The sequence below is a fragment of the Cyprinodon tularosa genome, unplaced genomic scaffold, assembly GCF_016077235.1.
Source record: "Cyprinodon tularosa strain WSP-4 unplaced genomic scaffold, ASM1607723v1 ctg179, whole genome shotgun sequence".
Taxonomy (NCBI): domain Eukaryota; kingdom Metazoa; phylum Chordata; class Actinopteri; order Cyprinodontiformes; family Cyprinodontidae; genus Cyprinodon; species Cyprinodon tularosa.
Window position 1 is genome coordinate 550,204 of NW_024038602.1, and position 27,000 is coordinate 577,203.

Genomic DNA, 27,000 nt, shown 5'->3' on the forward strand with positions numbered 1-27,000 from the left:
TGAGTAAAAGAAAGGAAATCTGGGTAAAAGAGGATTTTGGTGGTTGATGTTACGCATAATCACAAAAACCACCGTTTTAATTTGCAGTTACACAAAAAACAGCTATGTAAGCCTACAGTATTTGCTTTTTTTTTTTCTTTCTTTGCGCAGACATTTGCGCATTAGGCACCTTTCCCTCCAAAAAAGTTGGGATTACTTTGTGATTTAATAATATATTCATATATTAATTGTTCACAACAGATAAGTCGTATTTCCTATTGAAATGTGGTAAAAATATTTTGATCAGTCACAATATTTGTCACTGGAATTTTAGCAACTGTGGGTATTCAAAACAGCAAAAGGACCCAAAGTTCATATAAAACAACTCAGCAGTTGAATGCCACAATGCGACCACCTGAGTTATATCCCAATATATGTTTTCTCATCAAAATGACTAACTTTTCCAATCTGCAATTGTTCTCCAGCAAGATGCCCTTCTCGTCTCACCCCCTTGCGTAGATCCTGTGTGCCAAACTGTGGCTGCTCTTTTTTTTCCTCCTCCACAAGTCTCACAGTTTGGTTTGTGGATACAGCCCATCTGGGCACACTGACTCAGAGGTCCTGGCTGCGCTGGTGGTTAGCCGCACCAGTCCTTCTCACCTGCTGCTACGCTCAGATTCACACTTCCAGAGGAAGCATCAGATCAAACAGTCAATCGGAGGTAGGAGAGGAGGGAAAATTATTTTAGATGCGGATAGACAAAAATACAAGTTTGGATTGAAGTTTTTAACATTTTTGTTTAGATTTGTTTTTGGCATGCGATTAGATTAGTAGATGTTTGCTTCTTTAGTCTTGCTTAAGCGTTTTTTCAACCTTTATATTATGCAAAGTCAACAGAATGTCAAAGATTATTCTCAATGCTGCAGATTTATCATTTATCATTTAAACACAACAGAAGAGCTGTCATTGAGTAATGCAGTAAATGCTGCTTAATTCAAGTCGGTTCGGCAAACTGCATACGATTTTCTTTCTACGTGGACGTTTTCACGGAAATAACTCCGCTCAGTATTAGAAATATTAACTCAGATTTTGCGTGACTTCACTTTGATAATATATAGCCTATATAGAATATGGGTTAATTATTGAACCCTATACACCCTGCATATCGTGGCAGATTTTCAAAATTTCCCAAAATATCTAATTTTATACTCACCAAATAAAACTCAGCACATCTTGAAACCCCCATTTTTATGCTTTTGTTTTTTGTTTTTTATTTTTCATCGCAGTGTTAATTGATTTCAAACTTGGAATGTTGTCGTTTGGAATGTCAGAGTGTTGGGGATGAAGTTGATTTTTAAAGAAAAAAATCTGAAAGTTTAATATTCCAAATGACTCTTTTAGGAAAGATATTTGCGTCATATTTTCTTAATATAGCTGATATTTTTATATCAACAAGTCACTTTTGAAACATCTAAAATAGCTTACATAAATGCATTTATTTATCGACTTCAGTTTCCAAAAAAAGACAATTACAACATTGACTAACTTAGAATTGCGGGTTTTTTAAGCATTAGGTATTTTTATCCTCTGCTCGTTTTTTTATAATAATCAATTGTTTACAATAATCACACACCCACTTTAGCGTGTCCGAAAACAGCAAAGCATTGAGTGATATTTTTTTCTTTATTAATTTATTTTTTGTTGCAGTCGTTTTTATTTGGGTTGTCCTGACTGTGTTATAGGTGTGTATACACTGCAAAAACTATATAGAAATAAGTAAAATATTTCTCAAATTAAGTGTATTTAGCCTTGATTTGGGTAGGTAAATAAAATTATTTGCTAAAGGAATGAGTATTTTTACTCTTAAAATAAGATAATAAGATAATATGCACTTCAAATAAGACAATGCATTTTTTTTCTTATTTTAAATGTAAATTATCTTGTTCCAGTGGCAAAGTGTCTCACTTACCACCTCAATTCAAGAAAAAAAATCACTTATTTGAAGAAAAAATACTTATTTAGATTACATTTTTTGCAGTGTCTTCGTTGCCTTCTTAAGGCTTTGATTTATTTTTAATTTATTTTGCAGTTTTATCTTTGCCGCATTTAAATCGTATATCCAAATGACTCAAATGTCTTAACTGGTCTTAATTAAAAACTTAGCACCCCAGATTGTTTGGGCAATCTCAATTAATTCTTAGTTCCCAGATGGAACCTTATAGTCCCATTAAAAGGTATTAATTTATAACCTTTTCACATATCGACTTCTATCTATTCCTTGTTTTGTCTCGATTTTCCATCCATATAAACAACCACTACCGATTTTTTTTTACTTCGCTCAAAATGAGTTAACTGAAGCCCGATTTCCTCATCTGATGAAAATATTGTTATATCATTGGTCAAGGCGATTGGAGATTAGATTGCTGCAAACAGTAGTGAGTTCTTCGCAAACATGTTGTGTTTGTGCGGACGCGTTTTCCAGTGTGTCCAAGTTTACATTTAAAGGAGTTTGAAATAAAATTGAAATATTTTTATGTTTCCATAAATAAGCCCAATTTAATATTTGTAAGTGGTTGTTATTGTCTATCTGAATTGATATATAACAAAAACAAACAATGGACAATTCATGTCAACCGTTTCTAATTTATAATCAAATCATCTATAAAATAAAGCAGTTATGGAATTCATAAAAAAAAAATAAACAGCTAATACTAACTTTTTACAACTTAAGATAAGGCAAGTCTAAGTTTAAAATATTAATAATAGAGTTTTGGTGATTGTAGTGACAGACATCCTAACCTTACTATATACAATTCAAAGTTCTGCATTATATGAGGTTTGTTCAAATGTATCAGTAGTTAACCCTAAAATCTGATTCATCGGAGCATATATATATATATATGTATATATATTTTTTAATAGTGACATTTCTCCAATCTTCTAAGTCAAAGCTTAAAATATATAAATAAATATATAAATAAAAATATATAAGTAAAGGTGGTCATTCCCTTTACTTCCCCTCGAAAGCCACTATTCTAATTTTCACAAAAAAAAGAAAAGAAAACATTCTTTGAAAGTTTTTACTAGTCAACTAATAACCCCAATATTTATAGATTCATTTATTTGAATCCGCACTATTTCAGGTGATGCTCTGATTCCAACTAATCTAATGTTCCATTTATTTATTATTTACTGTGTAATAAAATGATCGCCAAACATGAATTTGATGTTGAAAGTGAACAAATAAGATCTGGGTTGAGGACCTGGAAGGAATCATTATTTTGGTCACACAAACTAACGCTACTCCTCTCTCTCTCTCCTCCCCTCCTATATTCCTCCTCCTCCCTCAGGGTTCCTTGCGCGTCTCCGATTAGATTTCCGCTTTGCGCTGTTTGGTCACCGATGCGCAGTGGAGAGTTCCAGAGCGAGCGCACAGACAGGAGCGACAATAACGAGAGAGAGAGAGACAGAGAGAGAGGGGAAGGGAGGAGAAGGAGGTGTCGGATCTGCTCCATTGGGATTCGGCTCAGCTCTGCGCTAAAACGCTATCGGCGGACTCGGCTTACAAAAACGGAGCTGAGCTGTAAAACGCTTTAAATGACCGCGAGCGGCGTTTCGTAGTTGTGTTCTTCTTCGATCAACACTCAGGCTTGGATAAAATCTAAACAGTCTAACAGGACTGAAGGGGAGCATTCATGGGGAGACTCGTCTCGCAAAACGTCCGGATTATCTGACTGGAGCGTTTGGACGTTTCTAAACCACTGCATCCAACATCTAGATCAAGACGTGGGTTCTTTTTTTTTTTTGTTTTGGGTAAGCATAGGCTACGCTGCTCTGATCGGACAGGGTAGGGGGGGGGCATTTTAATCTTGTTTGGAGCCAATGCATTGCATTAGAGGAATGTAGCCATCTGTTTGAGGTGTAGACATTAAGCAATCCATGCATTTCATCTTGAGCTGTGCTGCCGGCTGTGAACCGAGTAAATCAATCAAATCCATGCTCTGATTGTATGGGAAATTTGCAGCATTAAAATGCATTATGATCTCCAAGATCTGACATTTGGGAAAGATTCAGTGCGCATCGTTTGGATATAAATAGAGAGTAGATATGGCATGCGTAAAACCAAAAGTTGTGTTTGTAACTCATGTGCAAAAGTCAGTTGTTTACTTCAATGCATCAAAAAAAAGAAAGAACTACACAAGTAAAAATAATCCTGATAATCAGAGATGCTTCTGTTTACATCTCAAGAAAAGAACTGAGCTTCCTCCCACCCTTACATGTTTTCCATTGGTCTTCCAGCTGGGTCTGTAGAGTTTTTTTCTGAAGTTTTGGTCATGGCGGACCAGGAGGAGACGTTTGCAGTTCAGAATTCTCCGGTTGGTTCGGATTCAAGGGAATTACAAAGCGACAATAAACCAGAGAAACAGAACGGAACATCGAGCAAATCCCCATCTTCGCAGACAACATACATCCAGCAGGTCAGAGTGCGTTTCTTTGTGTTTTTGGGCCCTCTGTCTGACAGCTTCAAGCACTTCACACCTGTTTTGTTTTTTTGCTTTTTTGTATGTTTGTTATGACATATTTTATTCAGTGTGGTAATCCCATTGGTTTCTATCATATTGAAACTCTTCGATAATAACTAGAGTTTTCTCCCTCATGTTAACATTTTCATATTTGGATCTTTGGGTCAGCAACTTTTTAGATACAATTTTTATTGTTTTTTCTCACCATGACTTTAGCTTTCGTGGTGTAACTTTATACTGAGTACTGAAAAAATGTGCCGTACTTTGCGACTTTTAAATTACACCTTACAGACTTTAAGAAGAGTGAGCCGTTTTTCCTTTTTAAGAGCCTTCTGTGTTGAGGCGTTTCAATTTGTTTAAAACTAAAACCATCGCATTCTAGCCGTTCTCTACGAATCACTGCATTTTCCATTATATTAGAGCTTTACAGATATTATTTTTCCTAATTTAAAAAAGATTTTTTTTTTTAATTAGCCTACTGTCATTTGATCGTCCTATTCTGTCAAAAAAAAAAATTAAGTAGAGGTTAAACACGCCCTATATATATTTGTGGTTTTATGTTCAATATCTGCAGCTGACAGTTCTATTTTCGATACAAATTTTTATGAAATAGATCCCACCAAAAACCTGTCAATATAACACACTCTTACTTTTCCATGTCAGTAATCTACTGTCAGGGAGGGATTTCTAAAGTAAACCTTTTGCCAGCACATTAAGCTTTAAACGCGCATGAATGGTGCGCGTAATGTGCCAGAAGTGGCCCCGCCAACACCAGACGTTTCTTTTTTTATTTAGACTCCAAAAGTTCTGTAATTTCATACGTTTTTGACCCATAAACACTCCGACCGAATTAAGGTTTAGTCATTTGAAACGTCACGAAAATTATTTACACGTTTTTCTATCTACGTCTTTTATTGTTTTTATTTTTTGACCATTTTTTTGTTATCAAATTCGTCGTCCTAGTTCAGCTTAATAACTTTTTCTCTTTTTTGGCACTGGGGGTGGCTGTTATTGCATCATGTTTATGCGTGTTTGTACATTTGTAAAGGGAATGGAAGGCATAAAAGTTTACCTACACGAAAGGGAACTATGGATGAAGTTTCACGAAGTGGGCACAGAGATGATCATAACCAAAGCCGGACGGTAAGATCATTTGAATGTTATTTTCTGTAACTTCTTCTCTTTGCTTTTCTTCCATATTTGCATGCATCTTTTGTTTTTAATGTTTTTTGAAATATTGGTTTCAGGAATAAGAAAAATATGAACAAATTAAACCAAAGCAGCACATCTGGCAGACGCAATGTTTGGTTTGAAAAAAAAGAAAAGAAAAAGAAGAAAAGGAATACTATACTCATATATTTTAGTCTGGGTGGCCTTTTCTCTGCTGGAATGCAATAACACTAAAAAACCAGCCTGAGACAGCAAATACTCTAAACTGCATCTGGTTCACAAAAATGTTTTATTGATGGTTGCCCCCCACCACACGCCCCCTCACAGAGTGAAATATATTTTGCCTGCAGATTTGTTTTCTGTGTCCCAGATCTTGAGCTAAGCCATGACATCCGGAGGAGAGGCTGTATGAGTGTCTGCCGCTGTCCGGCTCACACTGCATCCCAGTCAAAACAGCTCGCAAGGCGTGGTGTGAACATACACGCATGCAGACCCGCCGGTGTCTCCCTCTGCAGAGAGCGACTCACACGTGTTCTGCAAATGATTCAAATCAATAATTTATTATAGCTGCATTACACCACAGTGAAGGCAGGTCTCAATTTCCCCCTCACAGCTGCAGAAAATCCCCATTGCATCCCCGTCAGCCATTCAAGCTCTGCTTTATTTGGAAAAATGTGTTTTCTTTTTTTACTTTTCCACGGCTTTGCTCTTGACTTGCTGCACTAAAAATAATAATAATAATTCTGGGGTATATTCAACTTTAGCTGTTAACATTATTTTATTTCCAATCAAGAGGATTGTAATTATAATGATCTGCACATCACAGCCTTCCCTTTAAACCACTCAGCACTTATTCGATATTTACATAAAGTGCGCTCTGCACTGTAAAACAAGCAGTGATTCAAACATAGAAGTAATTAGATGAATAAAATAACGCCACATTAAATGTGCAGCACAATAAGATATTTGCTGGAAAACAAAAATTAAAACCAACATGTGGGGCTAAATATACTTTTCAGCTACTTTTTTCATAAAAAAAAAAACATTCAGAAATTTTTGAAAGCAAATTAACTTTGCATGTTAATTTCAAGATTCGTGTTTGGTGAACCCTTATTCTCATGTGTGATGTATACTAGCTAATATTAAAAATTAATTAGATTTAATATGATTCTGTATCAATTATAACAATTGTGGTTTGGAGATTGGAGTAAGAATAGAACTCCACGTCCTGCATACTTGTGGTACTAATACTACATTCAAACTTGTTGGTAAGATTTTTACCCTGTAGGATATATTACTAATGTATGGCAAATCTTACTTTATGTGTCACCTTTGTAAAGTTTAAATCTGGTTTTAACTAGTTTAGTAATAGTGCAAACACTGCAAAAAATTGAAATCTAAGAAAGTTTATTATTCTTAAAATAAGAGCATTTTTTTCTTGAATCAAGCAGTTGAGTGATACACTTTGCCAATGGAATAGGGTAATTTACATTTAAAATAAGAATAAAAAAAAACAACTGTAGCCTCTTATTTCAAGTCCATAATATCTGATTATCTTATTTTCTGATACTTTCAGAGAAAAAAAATGCTTATTCCATTGACAGATTATCTTATTTACCTGCTCAAATTAAGGGTAAATACACTTAATTTAAGAAATTTGTAGATCATTTTTGTAGTGAACGCTCAAGTCAAACTTGCCAGATGACTTAGACTGAGGTAGGCCTACATGTTGCCAGAAAAAGATTTAAGGTGCCACCTTCCCAGAATATGCTCAGAAAAGCTTCCCCTCATTTTTAATATTTAAAGTGTTAGTTAGTGCAAAAACATTATTTTGAGATTGTTTTTGAAAGTGGGGGCCAACCGTAAACAGCAAAGGTTGATCGGCATGAACCCCTTATATGCCTAAGGGGACCAACAGAGGTGTCTGTTGTGGGGGATCCTCTGCCTCCATAACCTTGTTTGTGGGCATCAGTAGCAACAGATTTGAAACCATTGAGGAGCTTGAAGGTTTCTGATGCAAGTTGGTGAAGACAATTCTGAGTCAAAAATGTTATATTCATTCTGTTAATATGATCTTTATGACTAAAATTTTGTGTAAAACTGAATACATTTCAATAATTGGAAAAAGTGATCTCAACATCTTTTAGAATTCAATTAATTTGAAGAAAGACTGATGGGAAATGTTAACATCCCTGAATAATCTCTGTTTGTGAAAATTATATCTCAGTCGCTACTTTTGCCCAGTTGTAAGTCATTTATAGACCCATAGTTGACAAAATAGTGCGTGACTAAATAGTGCTCTATAAGTGCTTTAATTCATCATATAGGTATTACATAGGGCATTCTATGGGGAAAATGTATTCTTAGCTAAATAATTGTCATACATAAATATACCATCAGTCTATTTCATCTCAAGACGGATTTTGCAGCTTTGTTAATTAAAACTTATTCTTTGTTGAGTTCATGGTTTTGTCATTATAACAACACAAACTGCTTACAGTGTTCAGTGTCTTTTAATTGTTTCATTTAGGCCTATATAATTTAAGAAACCTTAATTCAAACTTGTTTAAATACAATTTTCAATAACAATGCTTAAACTCTACAAGTATATTTTCAGTGTGGATCTGCCTTTTTTTAGTATGGCAGATAAACCTACCCCATATCTCATAACTTAAAACATAGAAATGCATGTACAGTGAATTTTTTTTCCAGATGCAACTCACAGATTCTTAAAAAAAAAACCATCCGTTTCCTATCCAAGCTAAATAAGGGCTTTCATATAATTCAGCTGCTCCCATGCAGGGTTATGTATGTGTTATAATTGCAAGTCCACTCATGGAAAACTAAACTCTGTCTGTGTACTCTTGTTTTATATACATTGTAAAAGTTGTGGTTTTGTTCATTCAAGTAGAATCCTAGAGGGTTTTTTTTGTTTTGTTTTGTTTTCTCTGCTTTGACAATTGTTTGCATGTTCCATGCACGTTTTTGTAGAAATGCCAATGTTTGTTCTCCACAGGAGAATGTTCCCCAGCTTCAAAGTGAAAGTGACCGGATTAAACCCCAAAACGAAGTATATTCTCCTAATGGACGTAGTTCCAGCGGATGATCATCGATACAAATTTGCCGACAATAAATGGTGAGTAAGAATATATGTAGCTATATATATATATATATATATATATATATACACATATATATATATATATATATATATATATATATATATATATATATATATATATATATATATATATATATATATATATATATATATATATATATATATATATATATATATATATATATATATATATATATATATATATATATATATATATATATATATATATATATATATATATATATATATATATATATATATATATATATATATATATATATATAGACAAAGGGGAGAGTTTCCCATCTTATACTAGTTAGAGTTGACTCCAGCAGGAAATTTTTATGTTGCCCTGATGGACGAGAATCGGAAGCGAACATATAATTTCCTGCTGAATTATGATCTGCCTGTTTTTTAATTGTTGCCAAGAATTACAGTCAGCACGGGGGAGACATGTTTCTGTTGGATTTCTTCTGGCGATGGATTCATACTAATGGGTTTTTTCCTACAATTGCAGTGGCCTGAAACGAGACAGCCCTCCTCTTTTATCCTTTGGATAAATTCTGTTTGTTTTTTACCCTGGTTGATCTTCGACCCTGAAGGCAGCAGCGCTTTGTTTGGGTCAATGCTTTTAAAGGAGTGGGGGCTTTGAGCGGATAATCACATGCCAATACTGCAGATAATGAGCCGAGTAAAACAATATGTAGAACTAATTGAGACATATGTCTATACATTGTAGAGTAAATGGGGTCACTTCATTTATATAAGTGCAGAATGTCATGCCAAATTGTGCGCACTAATGCAAAAACAGTTCAGTTTAGATCTTAACTTTAAATCCCAAAATTATATTTTAAGTGTTTCAAATTAATATGGCTCTCTCTGAAACCTAGAAATCTTTATCACCTTTTCCAGTCCATTAGGTCCCATCTCCTGTTTAGATGCTCGCTTAATGCGTCGCGCCTGCTGTTGTCCCCCTATGCCAGGTCTGTGACCGGGAAGGCAGAGCCCGCTATGCCAGGGAGGCTCTACGTCCATCCGGACTCCCCAGCCACAGGAGCGCACTGGATGAGGCAGCTGGTGTCCTTCCAGAAGCTGAAGCTCACCAACAACCACTTGGACCCGTTCGGACACGTAGGTGCCTGCCTATATCATTCTGTTCAAGCTGAACGTAAAATAAAAGAGAGAAGCTTTTATGCGCTGGATGCGGCTTTTGCACTGCGGTGTTGTTACCGGGAAACTTTCCACGACTGCTGCTTAGAGCATGACTTATTTGGAACCAAGAGGTTTTATATGAACTGGTGTAAAATCAGACGTTTTGCTTGGTAAGAGCAGATTTTAAGTGTTATTGTGGGTCACACGCGCAGTTTTTTAAAGCTTTGTGTTTTACTATGCGTAAGTCGACAAATAAAATATAGGTTTTTAGCATTTGTTGTTTTATACTTACAAAATAGATATTCCACAAAGAGTACATTTAATATTAGACCACAGTTATGCAGAATTTCACTGATTTTATAATAAAAAGAACTTCCTAAATACATTTATTTTTAGTGTTACTTAAAATACTAGAAACACTGTTTATGTTATTACACACTTTTTTTATCTTGTTGCTTTTTCTGGGGCATTATGAATTAGATTATTGTGTCAAAATGAAAGCAATCATGCAAAAGTGATCCTGTTTATTATTCGTAGACCTCATACTTAAATTTCTGTGTTTTTCAGTTAAGTAAATATGAAATAAGCAATTAAGTTGTTTTTTTATTATTATTATTTTAATTTATTTATTTTGTGTTATTGAAAAATCCCAGAACATTAGAAAAAAAAAAACATTTTTATCCGTCAGTTTGTTAAAGTTTGTTGTCTCTCAAAACGTATTTAAACGTATTAGGTCTAAAAAAAAAAAAAAAAAAAAAAAAAAAAAGTGAAACAAAAGAAGATATTATTCAAGGTACAATTTTAAGTAGAGACAAACAGAACATTTCTTTGAAAAATTTCTGTTAATTTAAGGACATCTTAAAGTTTAATAATTTTTACAAGTGTATCCAAACATATGCTTTTGTCCAGGGGCGGTAGGGGTCTTAAGCTGGTGTTCCATTTTTTAATGATGTCCTTTCAGCTCATATTATTACACATTTGACTATATTTGCACATTTAAAATGATGACCCATCAGTTATTTTGTTCCATAATTCAAATATTTTGAATATGTTTTAATATAGCAATATTGTTTGTAAATTTGAAATTTCAATCATTTTTGCCTTGCAAGAGACATAGGTATATCTTCATATGTTTTAGTCCCAGCTATACAGTAGGGGAGCCAGCTATACGGTGTGTTCTAAAAAGTGTATGTTTTACACAACTGATTAAAATGCCAAAAAATGTGAAAGTCTCTGAAAGCCATTTAGTGGTTATATATTATACTTGTGCTTTTTTGTAAAAAAAAAAAACAAAAAACATTATGGGTTAAATATGGCTACGATTTATTCATTCATCCCCTTACAAACAAAACCAAAAAACACACTATTGACTTCATGAACAAAGTGTGCAATGAGCAGCAGGCTTTCATGCAATGTTGACTTGATGGGTACACTAAGGCTTAATTAGCTCTCTTGTTGGAAATACTCAGTTAATTATAAACATTTTTGTCAGGAACAGACTGTGCTAACAAGGTGAAAGTAATTAAAAGGTTGTAAAAAATAAAAATAAAAAGATATATCACCGTTCAAGGAACAGAAGACTAAATACGCTTATTAAAAGTTTAAAATAGTTCAAATCAAAATTAAGAGGTTTTGTGTTTTATTTTATGTTTCTTAAATTTGTGATTAACAGATACAATAATTACAAACAATAATAGGTTCTGCTGCTCAAACGGATTTTAACTGCTAACAGGTCCTATTGTCTCATGTTTGGATGTGTTCGCAAGTGGAGACTGCTCCAGTCTTTTCGGTTACCAAAACAAATCATGAGCCAGTGTCTATCCACATGGTACCTACAGAGATTTCTTACCCTGCCAATTCCCAGCTGGAGAACTTAAACTGCAGCTCACTGAGCCATATTGCACAATTTTAGGTTAAAGTGTGTTTCATGATTGGTCACAGTGGTTCCTGACTCACCCACTTTCTCAGTACTGTGGGACTCATCAGTGAAATGCTGGTGGCTGGCCAGAAAATGCATGCTCCATCGGTTTGTTGGTCCAGCTGGTTGAAATAACTTAGCAATGATTTATTTTCTCTTGCAGGGATGGATGAGGCCAATATATAGCCAATGTATAGATCAGTCCAGACCTGTTCAGGCTTGAAGCTTGGGATTTTTTTCTCCCCTCTTTATGGAAATATTTCTTAAATAAGATAACTTTAAGTGAACTTAGGGAGCTCATTGGAACAAAGAAGGTCTGATTCTGATGGTGCAACATGGAATTGAGTTGCATGAAGATTTCCTCTTTGCTTTCTTAAAACTTTGAATAGAATTTAATTTTACATAAATGTTTTGTAGGTAAATGATAGGATATTTAGACATCTTTGCAGATGATACAGGTTGTGTGAAATTCAAAATCGATAAACCGAGGCATGTTGTCATTGATACTGTTTCTTCATGATTGCATTATTCTTAGGTCTCTAATAAGGGAAATGTATCTATGCTTTGCTCTCCTCAGAAATCGATTTATAGTAATCTAAAAACTGAACATAAGAGTACATATTACTCACATACTTTGGTGCTATGTGTTTTGGCTGGTCTGTTAATTCCAGAGATATTTTCAGTTTTAAAATGTTCTTTAGAATAGATAATGTACTTCTGCATTGATTTACCTCAGTCAACCTCTGCTAAATAAATAAAAATAATTGATTAATCCACTCAGTTTCTGCATCATTTCAAAAGGAATTTTATTTAGAGATGTTATTCCTTGTTATTTATCCTACCTTGTAAATCAAAGAAACAGTTAAACCCAATGTGGAGCAACATAAACCATTGCTCTGCAGTTGCTCCGCGATAGAAGCAAATTCCCAAACAGTTTCTATTTCAGTGTTTGAATTTATAAATATCTTTTTTTTTTGCCTAAAGTTTCATACCAAGCACAACTTTTTTCCTCCTTTGATCTTCATCTCGGCTCCCAGAATACCTCACGGCGTTATTAATCACCTGAGCTCGCGTCCCTGCCTTCCCACACATGTTTGGGCCAACAGGGTGGAGTGTGAGGACCGCACTGTTTATGTTTGAATGGCAGTGTGTGATGAGCAATAGATGCTGGTGTACAAAGCCCATTGATTCCCTCGGGTGGGGGTGGGTGTGCAGTAACTCTCTGATGTTGAGATACTTGAAAGCGAAGGGCAGCCGCATGAGACCCAAAGTGATCCCTCACTATCATTAAATAGTATCATCCAGAGGCTGAGAAGGGGGTGAAGAACAAGAACCAGTGCAGTGAGCGTAGGCCACAGAGACTACTCCTGAGCTGGGGTCCCAGTGGGTGGTCTGCCTGCAAATACACCCTTTCTGCCACAGCTCTCTCCATGGGAATTGAGACGTGACTTGTAATATGTGTGGGTAGTGATTTTCAACTTTAAATGAAGAAATCAGTGTGTTATGATTGCATATAAGCCTTCTACAAAGTTTCTTTCTCAGTCCTTGGAAAGTTAGATGCAGTTTGGTCATTGATTCGTCATTAAGAGAAAACTGATTGTTCCCGTTTTAACAATGCAGAGTCCTGCACTTAATTACTGACATTGTAATAATGATTTATTGCTCTAACTCAGAACACTCAGGGTAAAAGTAATTTGCATTACAGGTTCTACGAGGTGTTTGACAATTTCTTCTAATATAGATTGAACCCAAATATGTGACAAAATTGAACTGGGAGTATCTAATGAACAGCTGTCAACAATAAAAGCCCTTTTCTGGTTTAAAGGGGATTTTCTTTGTGGAATGCCGCAGGATGCCTCCTCTGGTACTAGAGGTCAGGGCAGACCCTTGTCTCCTCTCATGCTGGCTGTGAAAGGCAGGTACAAAAACAGTCTTAAAGATAAGAGATAGGGTGACATGCCTGCAGGTCACTGGATGGTGGGGGTTGTTAGATACAGAAAGAGATGAATAAAGAGGAAAGTAAGGGGGAGGCCATCTTTTTTATATTTAAATCAGATGCAATTTGATCAGATTTTATAATGTATTCTATTTTCTTCAAGACTGATTCTGAAAGCTCCGGTCAGTGATAACATGTAACCAATAGTTCCCTGGATGATAGGTTTTCGAAGTAGAAGTTCAATACTCAAGTTCAGCTGTAAGTTCCATTCTAATTCAATAATTGGTGAAAAAGAGGGAGGATATTAAAGATATAATATCACAGCAATATCACAGCAATATTCAAATAATATGGAGCAAATCCATCAACCAATCCATGGATCACTTTCATACAATCAATGTGCTGAAAAAAACATGAACAATGTTTGAAAATAGCAATAAAACCAGTAAAGAAACATATACACAGTCTATATTAATGATGCAAAATATGTTATCCAATCATACTTAACATTTAAGAAAAAGAAAAACTCTAAATAAAGCATTATAATAAAAAAAAAATGTTGGTCTTCTAAATTTAATTAAATTCCTCTTTGAAAAAGTATTTTCCAGATATTATTTCAAAAATTTAGATTTTCAAACCCCTCATATTTTTTTTTGGTTTCCAATCAATCTTAATATATTATATTACATTCTTTCAATTTCTTTATATTGAGACCAGAAAGACATTAATTTATTGGGTAATATTACATTTGAAATGTTCGCCTCTATACCAGACATTGGTCAATATGATCGATATGACAATGATAAAATGATTAAACAGGCTTATAAAGGGAATAGGTTAAGAAGATCTTTTCGCCTCTGTAATTATTATCAAATACATGATTTCGCTTTTATTCATTTTATTATTATTATTATTATTTTGCCATTGTTGTTTTCAGAAATATTAATTTTCCTCCGATACATGTTGTCATGCAAAGTCGAGCCTAATGCAAGCCTGTCTTCATTCCAGATTATCCTGAATTCGATGCATAAATACCAGCCCAGGATTCATATTGTGAAAGCAGATGAAAATAACGGCTTTGGCTCCAAAAACACGGCTTTCTGTACTCACGTTTTCCCTGAGACAGCCTTCATCGCGGTGACATCCTACCAGAACCACAAGGTAAATGTTTTTTTTTTTTTTTTTTTTTTTTTTCTGTTTTCTCGCATTTTGTCTTTTTATCCCCCAGTGTGTTTCATAAATAGCTTGTTTTTTGGGATTTCAAACAGCAAATATATTGGCTTGTTTTTGTTTTTATCGCGTTAAATACATCCTCAGATGTGGATGCATAATTTCAACGCATTCTCACTCACAACTTGTTAAATATTTACGCAACAATAATTCAGCCTTTAAAGGTTTTATTCCTATGTGAAGTTATTGAAACTTGGAGGTAAAGTCTTCTCAGCTTTTGCTTTAGACTGAAGGAGAGGAAAAAACGAAAGCTGCCTGCGATTCTTGTTGCTTGCAAAAAAGACATTGATATCACAACTAGTCCAGAAACGAGGAGAAAACAGAAATCAAAATAGACAAAAAAAATAAAATAAAATATAATAATAATAATAATAATAATAATAATAATAATAATAATAATAATGACCCCTATGAGACTTTTAGAAAGTCGGTGCTCTTTGTGTAAAGAAAAGAGCAGATGATGGTTTGGATAAACTTAAGACGAGATATTATTATTATTATTATTATTATTATTATTATTATTATTATTATTATTATTATTGTTATTATTATTATTATTATTATTATTATTATTATTATTATTATTATTATTACAGTAGATATTAATTTCATTTCTTTATTTTGTATCTTTTTATTATTTTCGATTATTTCTAATTCCCTCCACCCGATTTTTATAGCATGTATTTGTACCTATTATATAAATGTATTTTTACATAAGTCTTTGTATTTTCGCAACTTTTAACATTAATTTCAACTCAGTGCAATTAAACTGACAGATTATTTCGGAAGAAAAGTATAAATTATTCGTATAAATGAGTAATTCTGCAAAGGAAAAAAAGAAAGAATCTCAAACAAGAAAGAGTTTAACAAAATCAATTAACCGAAAGAAAATCACAGACACGCAAGGTTTGAGGTTTCTGCATCCCGCATTCGTTTCATTTCCAAATCTGTAACTTTAAAGCCTCTTTTGTTTCCCCGAATTTCTGTTGTTTAATTAATGAATTAAACGGCAGTTTAGTCCCTATTTCAGTATTTATATTCGAAATGAAAAAAATGGGTAGACTTCTTCCTAATATCAACTGTTTTGAAAATGATGGTTTAATGATGTCACATTAAGCATAAATAAATACATTTTTCGATAATATAAGCTTGTGTTGTTCCGCAGACTCAGAATCTAATGTTTAACACACTCTGCCCAGATTTTCCAGACTAAAGAAAGACTTGGCAGCATAAATATCTGTAAACAGCGTCTGGTAAGCATCATTTTAGCCATGAGGGCCTATATATGTTTCTTGTTTGGGGAATAATGGAGAAAGGGAAAGAACGCGCATAACAAGCCCGCAGCCAATCAGAGGCCTCCGCGCCTCTGGGAACAGGAAGCCCAAAATGACCAGCGCTCTGTAGAAACCATTCATTATTTTTAAGCACGTTATTGGGGGGTTGTGATCGTAACCCCGAGGCTAATTATTAGGGCTGTTTCCAGACCTGTGGAGAAAAAAAAAAAGAAAAAGAAAGAACAAGCATGTCTGATTTCCAAACGTTTTACCACAACTGTCTAATCAAACAGTCAAACATCTGCCAGAGCATTAAGCGCTGCAGGCGTGCCTCCGCTTCACCTGTTGGACTTTCAGCTAATGAAAAGGTGTCCTGTTTCAAGCCTGTCCTGTGGGAATGCAATTAAAACATTTTCCAAGCTGTTTTTACTTAGGTAATGCCCCCACATAATATGGCAGAAAACTTTTTATTTTGCTAAAATGGCATCTAAAATAAAGCTTACAAAAGCAACAGTTGTTCTTTTAGGTCGGAGCTTCAATATGCAACCTGTAAAATTAAATTTCTTTTTAAGTTGACTATATTTCTTCTAATCTGGTCTTCTGCACAACATTAGGATTCGTGAAAAATATTTAACATCATTCTGGAAATTAATTAGAAAGTGGGATGTAATGGGTATGGATAAGGGCAAAGGAAATTGCTACTTTTCATTCTTGAATTTGAAAATCATGAAAGAATATATAAATCATCTGCCTGGCTGGCTGCATTAATTAACAAGCAGCTAGTAAAGTGTCACATGACTGGTTTTACAAGGTTGGAGTAGGTGTCAGCCAACATACACACAAACCTCTGGTCCTGTCACAAACCTGGAAATACACCAGAACCGCCAACCCATTACCAGCAAGAAACCCTGACAGGGATATCCTTGCATTCTGCTTCAAGCTGCAGAGGTTTGATTGATATTTCTAAAATTATTTTGCGCTTTCTTTGGTTATTGAACAAGACATTATTAGCAAAAACCCATGGCATTTTAAATATTTGCTTCTCTCCAGCCTTTATATGACAGTGTTTATCATTATGAAATAAATCATGCAATAACAATATGACCTTCGGAGACATGACTTTATTAGAGTATTAGGTTTGGAGAGTCTCTAGAACCATCTTTAATTTCTGGAAATAGGATCTTCTGTTTTTTTTTTTTCTCTTTGATTTATTTTGAGAAGTTAGAAACAAGCCAAAAAGGGAATGACAATAATAAATAGATTTCTAAACATAGAAATCATGTTTTCTTTGCCTATATCTTTTAAAACTGTTGTCAGGGTTTAAAATACTGATATAGTAATGAAAGTTAGTGATTTTTAAAATGCAAACATTCAAAGACCTAAATGGGGGTAGCTACTTTTGCATTGGCAATGTATGTCATTAAATAGTTGCAAATGTAAGAATGCAGTTAAAGAGATCTAGTAGGATATACTGCAAAGATGCATTTTCATGGGCATATCAGTCTGTTATTAAATTCAGCTTTTACTTTTAATACGTGACCCAAGCATCATATGTTTCATTAATTCAAACTTTATTTGTTGTTTTAGATCACACAGCTCAAGATTGAAAACAACCCATTTGCAAAGGGCTTCCGTGGAAGTGATGACATGGAGTTACACCGGATGTCCAGAATGCAAAGGTAGCTGAAGCTGAGATGATATTGAGTTCATTTTAGGAACAAGTTGCTTTAAAAATCCCAATTGATCCTCCATCTTTGATATGTGGAAATTCTTACTTATTCCGAATGACGTCAAACGAGCAGATAAATGTCACTTCAGTTTGGCAGGAATCATTCTGTGACTTAACAAGCCCCACTTTAAACCTTCAGTCAATGAAACCCAAGCCAGTAATGAGTGTAACTTTCAGTGAGTGTTATTTTCAGTGATGTAAGTGTAGTTCTGGATCGTCAGCCAGTTTTTATACTGAAGACTTTTTATGACTGATCTGGCAGAACCTCTAAAAAGAGACTGTAACATCTCTCTTCCACAGAGTTTTTTTTTTTCTTTTTACTGAACACCCTGACTGCCTTTGTCTGTAATGTGTGTATATGTGTGTATTTGTGTGCATGTTGTACTGGTGAGTATCACTCGGTCAGGCAGCCAAAGCGGTACGCGGCCATTTGCTCTCTATTATTCAGTCCAGATGAGGGATGGAGCTGGAGTCCGTGCTGTGTAGAGAAACACTTTTTCAAAGGAGAAAATCTGGTTCTGAAAAACCCCCATTGCCCTGATTTTGGAGAGCCGCAGGAGAAAATGAAGGGTTTTCCGAGTGGAGAAATCTCAAATTGGACAACGCTTGGAGAGCCGTTTGTGTTTTTCCAAAAGGTGTAATAATCCAACATCTGTCCATTTAAATGTTGAACTGAGCAACAGAATTCTGTAATAGATTTATTTATAATATCAACCAAACAAAATAGACACACATAAAGACAGGTAGTATTTTTTAAGTGGAAAAAATTGCACATAAAGTACTTTAAGTAGCTGTGCAAAAAAACCAAACCACACTATCAGTCTAACATGACTTTATTCAGCCTTTGTTTGCATTAAGTGCTGCCCGTCTGCTCCTGGTTACTCTCTTAAGGAGAGAGCTTTTTGGGATACCAGGTCATTTTTTCAGCTGACATTAGGCCAAAATTTAATGAACCAAAATCAGCGGAATGATCCATTGATGGATCCTGTGGATTATTTTTGTTAAACCCATGTCTATAACAGAAGGGCTTTCCTTATAGAATGTACGTTTGTTTCCAAGCTTGTGTATCATCCAGCGAATACCAATTAACAGGTGTCCTATATTTTTTTTAACTAAGCTAGACTGGCACAAACTGTAGAGCAGGGTCACTTGCAGATAATTGCTAACAGTTGTGTCTATGTGTGTACACATATGCAGCACCAAAGAGTACCCAGTAGTTCCTCGCAGCACAGTGCGACAGAGAGTTGGCTCCAGCCACAGTCCATTCAGCGGAGACGTCCAGAGCATGGCTACAACTGGCACCCTTAGCTCTGCATACTCCCAGTGTGAAAATGGGGTCACTAGCACCTCCCAGGACATGCTGCCCCAGTCTGGCTCCTACCCACTTCCACATGAGCACGGTCAGGAGTACTGCATCAAGAGAAAAGGTACAAGGCTGTTCGGCGATATGAGCCCAGCAGGGATTACATTAAATCCTTTAGGAGCTGAAAGAGCTTTTATTTATTGTGCTGCACTATGATACACAGATGAGATAATGAAATGTGACAGGCCAAGCTTTCCATAAAAATCCTGTCAGTTAAGGCCACTTTATGTACATTTAAAGGTCTAGAATTTAATCATGATGTCTTAATTAAATACAATTATGAGATTTAGAATAAAAAATTGTTAAAATGCATTATACCCTTTCAATTGTATGCAATGTTCCAATCTTTAGGTATTATTTCCAACATTTGATCCTAAAGTATCTCATAGTCAATGATACAAATGCAAGTTAGTCTTTGTATACTATTCTTTTTTCACTAATGCACTCAGTTGTAAGAGGTGTTCTATCAATATTTTTTTTATTATTTAGAAGTTCTGATCATTTTGCATCATGACTTAATATAATTTCTTTCTCATTTTAAAAAAAAATATTCAGGAGTCTTGTGATTTGTTTAAAAGCCGTTGTACAAAAACTAAACTAAACATCCAGCATGTTTTTAAGAAAAACTGCTCCAATTACTAAACTGCTTTTATATGCTTCTTCGAATTAATGTGAAGAAGTATTTGTGTTTCTTTGATTATTAGAATATCTTGTGTAACTTTAACATTAGTCAAGATATACCTGAATTTAAATTTAATGTAGACTGTTAGCTGACTGTTGACTGCTACAGATAATTAAGAATGTTTAAAGTAACAAAGAAGGATATTTGAAAATGCCAAGGAAGTGTAAGGCTATCTAATATAATATTCTTTAAAAAAAAAAAAAGGATGAATGAGAATTAAGCCTGGCATAGGAATTCACAATGACTAATTCTGTTCAGTGCAAATGTAAGGATAAAGTCACAATAAGTGATAAAGTGCTACATGGTATTTTTCTTATAGACTGTTTTTGTTTTTGTTTTGTTTTTATGAGTAAATCATCTATTTATTTATCAGTATTAGCGGAACATTTAGTTCTAAAGCTCTCTACTGTATTTGTTTTTTGCTATAGTAAAATATTGTGGATCATCATTATAATTCAGCAGTGGTTTTACCATGGAACTATGGAAGCCATGCAGTCTCTCTTTCTTCACAAATTATAAGCACTGACCTTAAATGAGGCAAGTAGGCATTCATGGCTTTAAAGATTCCTTTGGGTTCTTTTTCACCTCCTGTATGTTTTGCCAGTGCTCTTTTAGAATAATTTTGGTGAACAGACTTCCCCTATGATGGCTAACCACTGTTATATGTCTTTTCCAATTGTGGATAATGGCTCTCATTGTGGGTTGCTTAGTCATTTCTAACCTTTTCCAAGCTGATTAATGTCAGAGACTTTATCACTCATTTTTTGGTAAAATAGTTACTTTTTAAGTCAGTTTTTCACTAAATACATTCAATCATCATACCCAAATTGCATATTTTCTGGTAGATTATGTTACATTTGTTATAAAAAATTTTTAATGATCTGACAAATTTTTTGATAGAAAAGTAAAAACAGAATAACTTTTAAAGTTGCCAGTACTTTTCACTTATTTAGATTAGTCAAAGTACAAATAATACTCAAAAAATTTCCAGTGTACAGTAGGTTAATTCTTTACAAATGGAAGAGCAATTATGTATTTCATGTTTTATATTGGTTAACGTTTTTCTTGAGTAACAAGTTTGTTGCTTATTAAATTTGACTTACAGTGGATGATGACTGTCACTCAGGCGAGCACAGCTACAAAAAGCCCTACCTGGAGAGTTCTTCCAGTGAGGACGACCACTACTATCGGCCTGTTGGCTACCCTCAGAGCCTCAGTCTCACCGCTGGGCCCTACCGCAGCGAGTCCAGCCAGCGGCAGGCCTGTATGTATGCCAGCTCTTCGCAAGGCGCCGAACCTGTCCCCAGTTTGGAAGACATCAGCTGCAACACGTGGGCCAGCGTCTCTCCTTACGGCAGTTGTTCCGTCACCACAATGCAGCCGATGGAGAGGCTACCCTATCAACATTTTTCCGCTCACTTCACCTCAGGGTCTCTGGTGTCCAGACTAGGAGGAGTGGGGGGCCATGCTTCTCCACAGCTGGGGGAGGGCCATCACGCTGCTATGTACCAGAGCTCCATGACCCACCAGACTCTGGCCCGCCAATGCAGTCCCGGAGCTGGCATCCAGTCACCGACAGCTGGTTTACAGGGAAACGAGTACCTCTATACGCATGGCATACCACGCACACTATCGCCACACCAGTACCACTCTGTACATAGTGTCAGCATCATGCCAGAGTGGAGTGAGAACAGCTAAGAATCAAACAATTGCATGAATTGAAGAAGAAAGAAAAGGACCAAAAAAAGAAAAAAACTGTGTCGGTTATATTTATATTTCCAAGGACATGTTGCTGTTAATCTTAATAAGAACCAGATTTCTTTATTGAGAAAACTTGACATTCTTTAGGTGGTTTACCAGGAGAGGTGGAACCTGATCATTTAGGAACTTGTCACAGGATCTGCACTTATAAAAAAGCAACAAGAACACAAATGGACATCGGGCTGAAGCAGGACCCTCATGAAGCCTGCTCTGGTGCAGAGACACTAGAGCTGACATTGAACAGAACAGGAATGCTTCAGATAGTTGGAAAGGAGATCCCAGGGTAAATGTGTTTTTCTGCAGCATTCTGTATAGGAAGCCAGTAAACAGCATTTATATTTCCTGAATGTTTATCCTCTGTCACATTTGCTCAGGTTCTCAGTTTCTTTGACAATTTTGTCGCAAAATTAAATTGTAAAAAAAATGCTGAATTAGAAAAACAAAAAACAAAGCCTTAAGTTGGTTTTGTTGTGGCTCTTTAAATTTTGAAAGTGGATGTACACACATTTAGATGAAATACCTCAGAACAATTTTATTATGTTTAGAGAAGAAACAGCTTGTAAGGATGTTGATACCTCTTAAACATTTTCACATTTAATCATGTGACTTCATATATTTTTGGGAATCTGATTAAATAAACCAACAAAGTTTAGAGCATAACTGGGGAAGTGGAGTGAAAATGACACATGGTTCTCAAATTTCTTTTCATGTACAAATCTAAAGGGTGGGATATTTGCCTCGATTCAGCCTCTCTGGGTTTTCTATGCAAATACAGCTCCAACTGTATGTGATATAACTGTACTAGCTTTACTAAACTAGAGATTGAATTTGTTTACTTAAATCCTAATCAGATTAGAAAACTTAATTTTAAAATCTGTTGCAGATGCTCAGTCTTATTTATGTTTTGACACCATCTACATTTTTCTAAAATGTCTGTATGCTTTAATTTAAGAAATTAAATCAAGCTCTGGGTGCTGGAAGTTTAGCTCCATCCCACTCTCATGTTTCTCATGGCCTATGTAGTAATTTCTAGCCAAAACCTTCAAGTGTAAATCACCAGAAGGTCTTTTTTTTTTCTTGAGTTGATTTCAGCATTTTTCATCTTTACCTGTTCAGCAATAAAGTAAACATACACAATTTAAACAAAAGCAATTACATTTGTTGTAGATACCTTTTCTATTATTGCAATTTCAGCAACAGGGTCATTTTTGTTTTAGTTTGTCAGTGAACAATTCAAGAATACAGTAGTACAATGGCAGGGCACCATCATTTTTACAATCAATGCCAGAAATACTGAATGGAAGCCTAATGAAATCATCTGATGTCATTTTCTCGGGATGTCTTATCAGATCTGTTGATCTTAGTTTTTGGATTCTTATCCAACAATGTTAGGAAGAAGGTTTGTAATTTTTTCAACCACATGCAGAGTCACACAGATAACAAGTCAATCTTAACGTTTTATTTGCAAAGGCAACAAGAATCTGCAGGAAGTCAGTTGAAATTTCTTGCTGGTCTTAGGGGAGAACTGCAGGAAGAGAAGTGAAAAACAGGATAAATCTTTAAGTGATCAGGCAGCTTGAGGTGAACCGCAGAGCGACTGAGCAATGCCTGGATTTCAAATGAGAGTTTGCGATTAGAAGCCTTTAGGTTAATGCCACAAGTTGATATCCAAACCTTTTTTCCTGGTCAGTAATGTGGAGCAGGAATCTTGCCATTGGCCAGACATACATTTGTTACCACCAGTTCAAGGCAGAAACTGGCAGGTTTCAAACATGACTGCAGTGCCTAATGTGCCGTTTGACAGAGGTAACTGACATGTCCTGCTTGTCGGGTGGAAACAGGGGAGGTTGGTATCCTAGAAAGAACAAATGGAGGCAGACCAGTAGAAGTGGAAGTGTGACAATTATGTCCATATTTGGCACAAGGCATAATGATCGGTGTGACGAACAGAAGTAGCAGAGGGATGCCTTAAGCTTCTGGTTCATGCGTTCAATTGATCATTTCTTTGGGGATGAAAACCTGAACTGAGAGCATTCTTGACCCCAAAGATGTCCTTCCAGACCCAGGAGAAAAATTGCGGATCCCTGTCCAACAGGATTTCACAAGGCACTCTGTCTCAAGAGAGGATTGAGTCGACGAAGAGAAGTGAACTGGCAGGCTTTGGACTGGCGGCCAATCATAGATGAGGAAGTAAAACCCTTAGATGGCAACAGTACAGCTACAAAATCCAGGGGGTTATGTAACCAAGGATGTTTAGGGATAGATAATGGTTGAAGAAGACCACTAGGACTCTAGTTACTGGCTTTGTTGTGGACCCACACTGGACAGACTAGAACATAACTTTTAACATCCTTATTTATATTGTAGGCCACCAAAAATGTAATTTACGGAGTTTGAGAGTTGATTCCAGGATGGCAGCAGAACTTAATGTGTTGGCCCAGTGAATGAGGTGGGACCTAATGGAAGCATGGAAAGCAGCCTCCAGGACTTGATCCTTTATTTCCCAATAAGGCCCCCACAATGGAGGAAGGTCTTCATATGTCTGCTCTCAAGAATATGTCCCAAAAAGATGATTGATGTGACATGACCTTACAACTCTCATCTCTGACGAAGAGTTGGCTCATTAGAAGAGGTTGGAGGATCTTATGTTCAGAAAAGGTTTTGGGGAAATTAATAATGTCATAAAAGTATTCAACTATAAACTGATTTAAAAAATCTCTAAGGACATCATTCACAAGGGACCTGAAAACTGAAGGTGCATTTATGAAACCGAGAGGCATTACCAAATATTGAAAATGACCTGGAGGGTCGTTGAATCCAATCGTCCATTCCGCTCCTTCTCTGATTCTGACCAGGTGTAGGCATTTCGGAGATCACACATGGTGACGAAATTTCAGATATGAACCGGTTCAAAGGCTGCTGAGAGAGGTGCAAGTAGATATCTATTCTTTACAGAAATCTGGTTAAAGCCCGTGTAATAAATGTTTGTGATCCATCCTTTTTGCCGACAAAGAAAAAAAGGTTAGGGTGAAGAGAACAGGAAAACAAATATTTCTTGATTTTGATTGCCTGACACTTTATAGCTGATTGGAACAAATTAGGTGATCACTCACCGCGATACAGGCAGAGTTCAGTTTTCATTCTACGTTGTCGCTCCTCATCTTCATCGGTTCTTCTGGCTGTGGCCTGATAGAGTCAGAAGTTAGTGAACGATCTGGAACATGAGATTGGGAAAGATGTAAATTATTCCATTGCTGTCCCTGAGTTATCCCACGAAATTTGTTGTCGGTGCGAGTAGCCAGGGAGTTTAGTTCTTCAACAGTTTTAAACTCATTTCTGCAAGCTAGTTCATCCTTAATTATTTAATCAAAGGCTCGAAGAAAAGCTTCCTTTAACGCTTCAGGTTTCCAGGCTGAGGAGCCTGCTAGAGTCTGAAACTCAATACCAAAATGTTTTAAATAATATTTAAGAATATATACATATATCCTTACTGCTAAAATAGGATGATTTTATACGTTGATAAATAAAGAGTTTAAAGAAATATGAATACATTAATGAACTTCTGGTTTTCACTTCTGGCATTGATTGTAGAAATCAGAGGAGCCAAACTTGCATCACTTTTTACACAATTGCCCAACATGGGTTTATCATCAGGCGGGCCCAACACACAATTGCCCAACATGGGTTTATCATCAGGCGGGCTTCACCTAAATCAAAGTTTTCCTATAGGCAATGCAACTCTACATGGCTTCTGCAAACTGCCAACAGGACTTTTATAGCTTTCTTTCAACAATGGCTTTCTTTTTACAACTCTTCGATAAAGCCCAGATTTGAAGATTCTACGTGTCTAAGGACTCTCAGATTCTCCAAAATAGGCAGTGTATCTATTTAGCTTCCCCGGAGTAGGTGGACGGCCATGTTTTGGTGGGTTTGCAGTTTTGCATACTCTTGATGATAAATTCACCAGCGCTCTGGAAGCTGTTCAAAGCTTGGAATATTGTTTTATCAGACAGCTCTGCTCTAAAAAGTTGTCTGCTATGTTTAGGATTTTGTTCAGGTTAGTTGTGTAAATTACACAAGTTGTATTTGCAAATAAAACCATGTATCTTTTTTTCTCCCTCCCCACAAATATTTTCTACATTATTCTTAATTAACTACAGAAAATACCAAATTAAATAACTAACGTTTGGTTTTGTAACAGACCAAAATGTGAAAAAGTCAAGGGGTTTTAATAATTTTACAAAGCACTCTACAAATCGGAAGAAGGGGCCCCTACACTGTTGAGTAGTCAATTTGAAATGACTCCTCCCCTGTTTTGCAGAGGACATTCATGCCTACAAATTATAAAAGATAATTTTATGCCATGCCTTCGCCAAATACATTTTGGAAAACACTATATGATGGCACCTCTATATATTTTTTTTGTATAATATGTGAAACTAGATTAGATTTTTCTTTAGGAAAAATTCTTTTTAATCAAAGTTCCTTTTTGTTGCTCTAGTATTTTTTCCAAAGTTCATTCATTGTAAGATTGTTCTTGGATAGATGAAACCTAAGCATCTTCATGTTAAACCAAGAGCCTTTTTAAACAATCACCATTTATTCCATAAAAATCTAAAACTGTTAGAGCTAAACATTCTCAACCAATAATGTTTGATAGAATATCAGATCTTTTTATTGAGTTTCTATTAAGAAGACATAAGCAGTTAATAGATCACCTACGGTAGGTAACTTTTTATCAATTTAGTATAAATCAAGTTTACTTATCCTCCCTGCTCAAAGTAAGAGCTACTCTGAGCAGGGAGACCTATGCTGACTGAATTTCTAAAAAACATAATTCAATATTAGGAATGTCTTAAGTGTTAGTGTTAAACACAAGTCCTCGATGGTCAGTGTCCTGCTGCTTTTAGATATATCCAAAGTCCAACACAGCTGAATCAAACAACTGAATTTCCTCCTCAGCATATAGCCCAACTACCTGCAGTCCTTCTAAAGATCTAATGATTTAATTTAGGTGTGTTAAAATAGAGTCATATTAAAGGGTGTAGGACACAGGCCCTCTAGTACTGTTTGACATCTCTGCCTTAAAGGTTTTAGAGGAGTATAAATATTGTATGATTGTGTCAAATTTTCTTTCGCAGGAAAGATATAAACTATTTATG

General features: G+C 35.5%; 1 protein-coding gene across 2 annotated transcripts; it reads left to right on the top strand.

The window, feature by feature from the left end:
- The first annotated feature begins 544 nt into the window (after positions 1–544).
- tbx5a (T-box transcription factor 5a) lies at positions 545–22,990 on the top strand. 2 transcript variants are annotated; one of them, XM_038282029.1, is made up of 9 exons: positions 545–700; positions 4,279–4,457; positions 5,551–5,645; positions 8,689–8,808; positions 9,777–9,924; positions 14,808–14,960; positions 17,891–17,982; positions 19,230–19,459; positions 21,204–22,990. In XM_038282029.1, exons 2-9 carry the CDS (start codon positions 4,314–4,316, stop codon positions 21,773–21,775), a joined length of 1,554 nt encoding a protein of 517 aa, XP_038137957.1. In that variant the 5' UTR covers positions 545–700; positions 4,279–4,313; the 3' UTR covers positions 21,776–22,990. The 2 variants fall into 2 exon arrangements, with proteins under 2 accessions (XP_038137957.1, XP_038137956.1); XM_038282028.1 differs by having other exon boundaries at positions 546–700; positions 21,183–22,990.
- The last annotated feature ends 4,010 nt before the right edge of the window (positions 22,991–27,000 follow it).